At 39.4% G+C, this 9851-nt stretch overlaps 1 protein-coding gene across 4 annotated transcripts in view; it reads left to right on the forward strand.

Moving 5' to 3' along the window:
• The window catches only part of ranbp2 (RAN binding protein 2), an 80797-nt gene extending 71524 nt beyond the window's left edge, over positions 1–9273 (forward strand). For all 4 annotated transcript variants that reach the window (XM_070892128.1, XM_070892129.1, XM_070892126.1 and 1 more), the window contains 3 exons: positions 5259–5532; positions 5786–6120; positions 8754–9273. In XM_070892128.1, coding sequence (XP_070748229.1) covers positions 5259–5532; positions 5786–6120; positions 8754–9062 — 918 coding nt within the window. In that variant the 3' untranslated portion in view covers positions 9063–9273. The remainder of the gene's footprint in view (positions 1–5258; positions 5533–5785; positions 6121–8753) is intronic.
• Positions 9274–9851: the final 578 nt, after the last annotated feature.

The following is a 9851-nucleotide window of genomic DNA, read 5'->3' on the forward strand; positions in this document are numbered from 1 at the left end:
GAGCCTCACACAGGTCATTCTATTTATTTTTGTTTGCTTGTCCCCACCATCCCTTTGTTCTGTACCTTTTTTAAAAAAAAATGCTGTTCATTAGCCTCCAGTTTTGACAAACGGTGCACGCAGGAAACATCAGTTTTTCTGTTGTATCCACAGGTGCCACTTGACTGAGTTTCCAGTATTTTATATATTTATGTTAGAAAGTTATTTTTGAACACTTGGACCAAAATAATCTCTTCCAATCCTTGCATGTGTTCCTATGTGATCCATTTTCGAAGGTGAGGCAGGTAGATTGAATTCTTTAACGGCTTAAAAGATGAACAGAAAATATTTTTTGGTAGATAAAGTCCTAACTGAATTTGAAATGTTTCAGTTCATAATGGAATACTTCCACAAAAGTGTCTAATTCAAAGATTGTAAATTTGGCAATCCTGCCCAGAAAGCATGAGAGCAGCTGATGTGGAAAGCACAAGTTTGAAGCTGTGTAATGGGAATTATAAACTATATATTTAATTACAGCTAACTAAAGATTACTTACTGTGTGTTCTCCACCCATTTACTTTTCTGACAATTATGGCCCTTATTCCATTGAGTAAATTATTGAGCTAACAAGAGCAAGCATACTGACTATTTTCCTACTATTGAATCTTGAAGTTAGTTAACATCGACTGATCAAATCTGGGACTTTCTTGTCTGTATAACTAAGCTACCTATTTTGTTAATCAGCTGAGCAATCAGATAATTGCTTTAAACCATCAGTGTGCAAATATTACGTGCCTTTTTTTTAGAACTGTCTGCCCTCAGGATGAATGTAAATATCACCATAAATTTAAATGTAACTATGCATGTATAATCATACAATCAGAGATTTACGGCAAAGGAGGCCATTCGGCACATCGTGTCTGTACCTGCTGAAAAACTGCTATCCAGCTCAATCCCACTTTCCAGCTCTTAGTCCACAGCCTTGTAAGCTATGGTACTTCAAGTGCACATATCCAAGAACTTTTTAAGTGCGATGAGGGGTTCTGCCTAACACCCTTTCAGGCAGTGAGTTCCAAACCACTATTGCCCTCGGTTAAAAACAATTCTGCTCAACTCTCCTCCAGTCCTTCTACCAATTACTTTAAATCTATGGCTCCTGGATATGACCCCTCTGCTAAGTGAAATAGATCCTTCCTATGCACACGATATAGGTCCCTCAATTTTATACACCTCAGTTAAATCTCCCTTCAGCCTCCTCTGTTCCAAAGGAAACAGCCCCAGCTAATCTCTCCTCATGGCTAAAATTTTCTAGTCCTAGCAACATCCTCGTAAATCTCATCTGTACCCTCTAGTGCAATCACATATTTCCTGTAATGTGACTAGAACTGTTCGCCATACTTTGGCTGTGGCCTAACTAGTGTTTTATACATTTCAAGCATAACTGCCCTTCTCTTGTATTCTATGCCACAGCTAAGAAAGGAAAGTATCCCGTATGCCTTAACCACCTTTATCTATCTGTCCTGCTACTTAAGAGATTTGTGAACATGCTCTCCAAGGTCCTTCTGTTCCTCTACACTTCAGTATCCTAGCATCTTTTTGTGTATTCTCTTGCTTTGTTAGCTCTCTCCAAATGCATTGCCTCATATTTCTTTAGATTGAATTCCATTTGCCACTTTTCTGCCCACCTGACCAGTCCATGCATATCTTCCTGCAGTCTACAGCTTTCTTCCTCACTATCAACCACATGGACAATTTTTGTATCCTCTGCAAAACTCTTATTAATGGCCCCTACACTGAAGTCTAAATCACTGATTGATATATATCACAAAAAGCAAGGGACCAAGTATTGAGCCCTGCGGAACCCACTGGAAACAGCCTTCCAGTCACACAAACACCCATTGACCATTGCCCTTTGCTTCCTGCCACTGAACCAAATTTAGATCTAACTTGCCACTTTCCCTTGGATCCCATGGGGTTTTTACTTTTCTGACCAGTCTGCCATGTCGAAGGCACTTACTAAAATCCAAGTAGACTACATCAAACGCGCTACCCTCATCGTTCCTTCTTATTACCACTTCAAAAAATTCAATCAAGTTAGTCACGACCTTCCCTTTATAAAAACAAAAATCCATGTTGACGGTCCTTGATTAATCCGTGCCTTTCTAAATGAAGGTTAATACTGACCCTCAGAATTTTTTTGAATAATTTGCCCAGCACTGAGGTTAGGCTGACTGGCCTGTAATTACTCGGTCTATCCATTTCTCCCTTTTTAAACAACATTCGCAATCCTCCAGCACCATGCCAATAGTCAGAGATGATTGGAAAATGGTTAGAGCCTCTGCTATTTCCTCCCTTGCTTCTCAACAGCCTGGGATATATTTCATCCGGACCTGGTGATCTATCTACTTTCAAAGAAGCTGTCCTCGTCCTTGTCCACCATCACCACCATAGTCCCTCCCTCTTTTTTGTGAAGACAGATGCAAAGTATTAATTGAGAACCATAACCACGTTTTCTGTCTCCCCACAAAGTTTATCTCTTTGGTCTCTAATAGCCCCTTAGTTAACCTCTATGTATTTATAAAACATCTTTTGGTTTTGCTTGATTTTTCATGACCTCTTTGCTTTCCTAATTACCTTTTTTAATTTCACCCTTGCACTTGCTATACTTTAGGTTTTTGCAATATTGAGCTCTTACATAGAAACATAGAAAATAGGTGCAGGAGTAGGCCATTCGGCCCTTCTAGCCTGCACCGCCATTCAATGAGTTCATGGCTAAACATGCAACTTCAGTACCCCATTCCTGCTTTCTCGCCATATCCCTTGATCCCTCTAGTAGTAAGGACTTCATCTAACTCCTTTTTGAATATATTTAGTGAATTGGCCTCAACAACTTTCTGTGGTAGAGAATTCCACAGGTTCACCACTCTCTGGGTGAAGAAGTTTCTTCTCATCTCGGCCCTAAATGGCTTACCCCTTATCCTTAGGCTGTGACCCCTGGTTCTGGACTTCCCCAACATTGGGAACATTCTTCCTGCATCTAACCTGTCTAAACCCATCAGAATTTTAAACGTTTCTATGAGGTCCCCTCTCATTCTTCTCAACACCAGTGAATACAAGCCCAGTTGATCCAGTCTTTCTTGATATGTCAGTCCTGCCATCCTGGGAATCAGTCTGGTGAACCTTTGCTGCACTCCCTCAATAGCAAGAATGTTCTTCCTCAGGTTAGGAGACCAAAACTGTACACAATACTCCAGGTGTGGCCTCACCAAGGCCCTGTACAACTGTAGCAACACCTCCCTGCCCCTGTACTCAAATCCCCTCGCTATGAAGGCCAACATGCCATTTGCTTTCTTAACCACCTGCTGTACCTGCATGCCAACCTTCAATGACTGATGTACCATGACACCCAGGTCTTGTTGCACCTCCCCTTTTCCTAATCTGTCACCATTCAGATAATAGTCTGTCTCTGTTTTTACCACCAACGTGGATAACCTCACATTTATCTACATTTTACTTCATCTGCCATGCATTTGCCCACTCACCTAACCTATCCAAGTCGCTCTGCAGCCTCATAGCATCCTCCTCGCAGCTCACACTGCCACCCAACTTAGTGTCATCCGCAAATTTGGAGATACTACATTTAATCCCCTCGTCTAAATCATTAATGTAGTGTAAACAGCTGGGGCCCCAGCACAGAACCTTGCGGTACCCCACTAGTCACTGCCTGCCATTCTGAAAAATCCCCATTTACTCCTACTCTTTGCTTCTTGTCTGACAACCAGTTCTCAATCCATGTCAGCACACTACCCCCAATCCCATGTGCTTTAACTTTGCATATTAATCTCTTGTGTGGGACCTTGTCGAAAGCCTTCTGAAAGTCCAAATATACCACATCAACTGGTTCTCCCTTGTCCACTCTACTGGAAACATCCTCAAAAAATTCCAGAAGATTTGTCAAGCATGATTTCCCTTTCACAAATCCATGCTGACTTGGACCTATCATGTCACCTCTTTCCAAATGAGCTGCTATGACATCCTTAATAATTGATTCCATCATTTTACCCACTACCGATGTCAGGCTGACCAGTCTATAATTCTCTGTTTTCTCTCTCCCTCCTTTTTTAAAAAGTGGGGTTACATTGGCTACCCTCCACTCGATAGGAACTGATCCAGAGTCAATGGAATGTTGGACAATGACTGTCAATGCATCCACTATTTCCAAGGCCACCTCCTTAAGTACTCTGGAATGCAGTCCATCAGGCCCATGGAATTTATCGGCCTTCAATCCCATCAATTTCCCCAACACAATTTCCCGACTAATAAGGATTTCCCTCAGTTCCTCCTCCTTACTAGACCCTCTGACCCTTTTTATATCTGGAAGGTTGTTTGTGTCCTCCTTATTGAATACCGAACCAAAGTACTTGTTCAATTGGTCCGCCATTTCTTTGTTCCCCGTTATGACTTGGTATCTGACAAAACCTTCCTTTGTTTCCTTGCCCTACCCTGTATGCTCCTTGACATCTAGGGGTTCTCTGGATTTGGGAGTCCCACTCTTTTCCTTTGTGGGAACATATTTACTCTGAACCCTCACTTTCTCCTTGAATGCCTCCCAATGCTCTGTTGACATTGATTTACCTTCAAGTAGCTGTTTCCAGTCCACTTTTGCTAAATCACATCTCGGCTTAGTAAAATTGGCCTTTTCCCAATTCAAGACTTTTACTCCTGGTGTATTCCTGGCCTATCTTTGTCTTTTTCCATAACTACGCTAATTCTAACTGAATTATGATCACTACCACAAATGCTCTTGCACTGATATCCCTTCCACCTGCCCAGCTTCAGTCCCTAAAACTTATTCAAAAACTGCCTCCTCTCTTGGGCTTGCTATGTACTGGCTAAAAAATGTTCTCCTGAATGAATTTTAAGAACTCTGCACGCTCTATACCTTTTACACTGATTCTATCCCCATTGATATTGAGGTAGCTGAAATCCCTTACTATTACTGCCTTATTGTCTGTGCATTTCTTAGAAATTTGCCTACATATTTGCTCTTCTATCTCTGTGTATAACTTAAACTTAGTTGTCTAATTACTTTTTATACCCATCTAATTTGTATATAGTATGATCTTTGACATCTAGGTCGGTAACTAATATTGTGACACAAGTAATGCCCAATGTTTGTTTCTTTGGTGTTATAGAAATCTTAGGAAAGTCGATTGCCATTGAAATTCACATACCAGCAATTTTGTAAAATTATTAATAAATACTATTAATGCTACTAGGTTGAGACAAAATCTGGTGAAGAGGATGAGGAAGTTATATTTAAAGAAAGATGTAAACTGTATCGCTGGGACCGAGACACTTCTCAGTGGAAAGAACGTGGTGTTGGAGATCTAAAAATTCTGTATCACTCCCAAAAGCAATGTTACCGTATTCTGATGAGGAGAGAACAAGTTCTCAAGGTCTGTGCAAACCATGTTATTACTGAGGAAATGGAACTCAAATTAATGAGTGCATCATGTAATGCATTTGTCTGGACTGCAGCAGATTACACTGGTGAGTTCTGTCCTGCATTATTCTTCAATTAGTAGCACTGTTAAAAGATTATGTAGTCAGTCAGTTGTGATCACTACTTAGAGTTGTATTCAACTGAATAGTTTTAATATTCTGCGTAGCCTTTAATTATTTGATCTCTAGTGGAGATAGCACAAAATGTATTTTAGCATTACATTATTTGGTACATCGTTATGATAAAAGAATATAAATCACCCCTCCCAGAAAAGTAATATACCTGTTGGTACTTTTTCAGATGGAGAAGCAAAAATAGAACAACTTGCTGTCCGATTCAAAACTCCAGAGTTGGCTGCTGTTTACAAAAATAAGTTTGAAGAATGCCAAAATGCACTTTCACAGCTCCAAAAATCTGAGGAATTCCAAGTTATGTCACTATCAGATAGCAGCAATCCTGTTGTTTATTTTGATGTATCAGCTGATGAGGAGATCTTGGGGCGAATTACTATGGAACTGCTAGCAAATAATGTACCACGAACAGCAGAAAACTTCAGGGCCCTCTGCACTGGAGAGATGGGTATTGGATTCAAAAACTCAAGATTTCACAGGGTTATTCCAGAATTTGTTTGCCAGGTAATTAATTGCCATCTGTCCCTATCTGTGTTGATACTGAGCTTTTTATTTTTTGGCAAATGTATTCTGTTTGTAGCTGCAATATGAAATGTATGCCAATATCTCTGTTAAAAGATGGCTAGTAAGAGTAGTTGATCCAGTAAGCTGCAGATTGGCTAGTTGAACCCAGCTAGCACAAGGTTAATGGGTTCAAAGTCTCTGCTGTATTTGGACAGTTGCAGGCCAGTTCCAAGTGAACATAAGTACAAATTATCACCTTGGGCACCAAGAATTACATACAATATAACAGCACAGAAACAGGCCATTTGGCCCAAAAAGTCTCTGCTGATGTTTATATACTCCACACCAGTCTCCTTCCATTACATCTACCTCATATTTGAGCATATCTTTCTATTCCTTTTTTCTCATGTACTCGTCTACTTTCCTTTTGAAAGCATCTAAGCAATTTGTTTCAACCATTTCCTGTAATAAGTTCCACATTCTAACCACTCTTGAGTAAAGAAATTTCTCCTTATTTCCCTATTGGACTTATTTGTTAACTAGTATTTATGGCCCCACACCTACCCTGTACAACCTGTTAATTTTAACAATCTCTATCAGGTCACCTCAATGTTTTTTTTTAAAAAGGTAAAATCCCCAACTTGTTCAATCTTTCCTGATAGCTGTAATCTCTCAATTCTGGTACCATCCTTGTAAATCTTTTTTGTATTTCAGTACTTCTATGTCCTTTTTATAGTATGGAGACCAGGACTGTGTACAAAGTGTGGTCTGACCAGGGTCCTATACAAGATTAACATAACTTCACTACTTTTGAATTCTATACTCGTAGCAACAAATCCCTGTGCTTTGTAGCATTTTTAATTGCTTTGATCTGCAATGCTGCTTTTAATTTGTTTGCCTGTATCCTTGGATCCCTTTGTTCTTCTACCCTATTCAGTTTCTTCCTTTCTAAGGTGTAGGTGATGTTTCTGTTTTTCCTACCAAAGTGCATCACTTCACATTTATCTGTTAAAGTTAATTTGCCACTTAACTGCCCAGTCTGAAAGTGATGTAGGAAATGCAACAGCTAATTTGCACACAGCAAGGCCCCAGTCTGAGAAACAATGGTCCGGATTTCACTGTCTATGGCGAAGGAACGGCGCTCGCCATTCACTACACTGACAGCTGCCCACAGATAATTTGCAGGCTTTTGAACTGACACTTTGTCATTGGGCGTCTGATCCAGCATGGCACCCTCTACAGGGGATCTGTATTGTCTGAGCCGGACAAGAAACAGCGAAGCTCTTCAACCAATCAGATTGAAGAATCCTCACTGAGCCACGTAGAGTCTAAAACAAGAATTCTAAATTGGATTTAAATCATGTACAGAAAGCAAAATAAAGATTGAAAAAGAAAGATGGGATTGAGAGATAAGAGACAATTTTTTTTAAATATTTTTATTTTAAATCTCCAATACTAATTTAAGTTCTGATGGAACATATAAAATTTAATTTTCATGGTCAGAGAGCTTGTTTGGCAGTAATTACACTGTTAAATTAACATACACCTGAATGCACCAGCTCTAACTTCTGGTGTGTTTAGTGGGTAGGTTCAGTAATTTCATGCCCTTGCATTTATTTCAATGCTAAGTTTATTGGCAAGGTACTGTTATAGCACAGCCAGTGGAAGAGCAAGGTAACTCGGACCCCCGCAACTTTCGGATTTTCACATTTAACTGCGGGTTTGCTGTCTGATTTACTCCATAATAAAGGTGAGCGCTGTTAGCCTTGCCATTATTCTCGATGCAGAATCCAGGCCAATATGTTAATTGCCACTACAGTGGAGGTTGAGGCTAAGGCATATATAAGAATCTTTACTTTTAATTATGCTGTATCTCACCTGGGAGTTTTGTCCAAAATCAGTTCCATTTTCAGAAATAATATCCCACCACTTCTCCAGTTCAAATTCAAGATGCAAAGTTATCAGCGCGAGATACTTCCATTCAGCACCTACAGTGCTTGCTCTTAGTCGCAACATATTTCAAGATGCCACAGATAATTGGACCCAGGATTAGATGACATCGAAGGATGGGGGAGGAGAATAGCCCTTGTAAATCTGGACCTGGTTAATTAGTTACTCCATCCTCAGCCGCGACCTCCAACCCTGCCCGCCACCCTCCATTATCGTCTCCTCCTACGCTATCTGTCATCTCCTTGCTGCCTCCTCCTCCTCCTTAGCCCAAATATCTGGCAAGCGCTAACCCTGCTTGACTGAGTGAACATTGGGATTTCCATTTGCATTGTGTTTTGATCTCAAAATTGATTGATTTTAAGGATTTCAAAAATATGATTGCAACTAGAAGGGCCTTAAAATTCCAAATCTAAGATGCTATGGTAATTTCCCCCTGATTTTCAGTTTATGCTCTCTATGTAAAATTTGAGTGTTCTGCAAGACAGCTATAGGGAGTGGGCCAAGATTTAAAATCAGCAGGAGGCTGTGGTATTTAAATACCAATGGTGGAGCAGCAGATAAGCATGCAACAGTTGAGAAGAGAGAAAGTATATTTGTAGATGCCAATGGGATGAAGTTTAGAATTTAGGTGGAGAGTAGCTTTGTAATGTTTGTCATGTAACATGAATTGCATTCTGTTTCAGGGTGGTGACATCACAAAATTCAATGGATCTGGTGGAATTTCTATTTATGGTGATACATTTGAAGATGAAAACTTCATTCTGCGACACACTTGTCCTGGTTTGTTGTCCATGGCAAATAATGGGCCAAACACCAATTCTTCACAGTTCTTCATCACTCTGAAGGCAACCCAACATTTAGATTTGAAGCATGTAGCTTTTGGCTGTGTAAAAGAAGGCATGGATGTTGTGAAAAAAATTGAAACATTTGGTTCAAAAAGTGGCCGCACGAGTAAAATCATTGTAATCACTGATTGTGGACAAATATCTTAAGTGGCCAATACCTGGTTTCAAGGTCATGCTCTATTATCTAGAAATCTTGCATTAAGAATTTGGACTTGTGCAATATTGGATATTACCACAGTGTAAAACTGTACTGGTCTAAACATTGGATGTACAAATTATATGGACTGTTTACCAGCTGTCCGTTTTTTTTAAAAAGTGTTGGATATTGCATGTTTCAGAATAAAAGTTTTGAGAAACATTTAACGAGCAGTGACATTTATCTAAATGTACATGTAACCTGGTTTCGTGACATTTTGCGGTTCCAGTCAAACTGTACAGGGAGCAGTTTTTAAACCTGGCAATCAGTGTTCAGAAAAAATTGTCATTAAGTTTCAACATTTTTTTAAAATGTGTAATATTTGAGAAGTAACTGCATTCCAGGACTTAAAGTGGAAATTGACCGACAGAATTGGGTGGTTTTCACCAGGTTATTTTGGTTGCATTCAGATCTTAGTGCAACAGACAAGGGTTTTTTCAATTCAGAATCCTAGAATGGGATTACATTTGTTAATGGTAATTCACTGTCCTGTTGCAAAGTTCTGTTAACATTGCAAATACTGATAGATTTGACACTATTGTAAAATGTAAAGTTTTTTTTTACAGATTGTCATATTTGCTAATGTTTGGCTCTAATTTTAAATTGGTAAATTTAAATAGTTAAAACCCATAACTTTATAAATATTTATAATAAAGGAATAATTCTGTATCTACTTCTGTTGATTTAAGCAGTTTCCTTTCTATTAGTTTCTTTCAAATTCATGCAAACTTGAAGTGGAG

Source organism: Pristiophorus japonicus, chromosome 10 (genome assembly GCF_044704955.1).
Source record: "Pristiophorus japonicus isolate sPriJap1 chromosome 10, sPriJap1.hap1, whole genome shotgun sequence".
In the NCBI taxonomy this organism is placed as follows: domain Eukaryota; kingdom Metazoa; phylum Chordata; class Chondrichthyes; family Pristiophoridae; genus Pristiophorus; species Pristiophorus japonicus.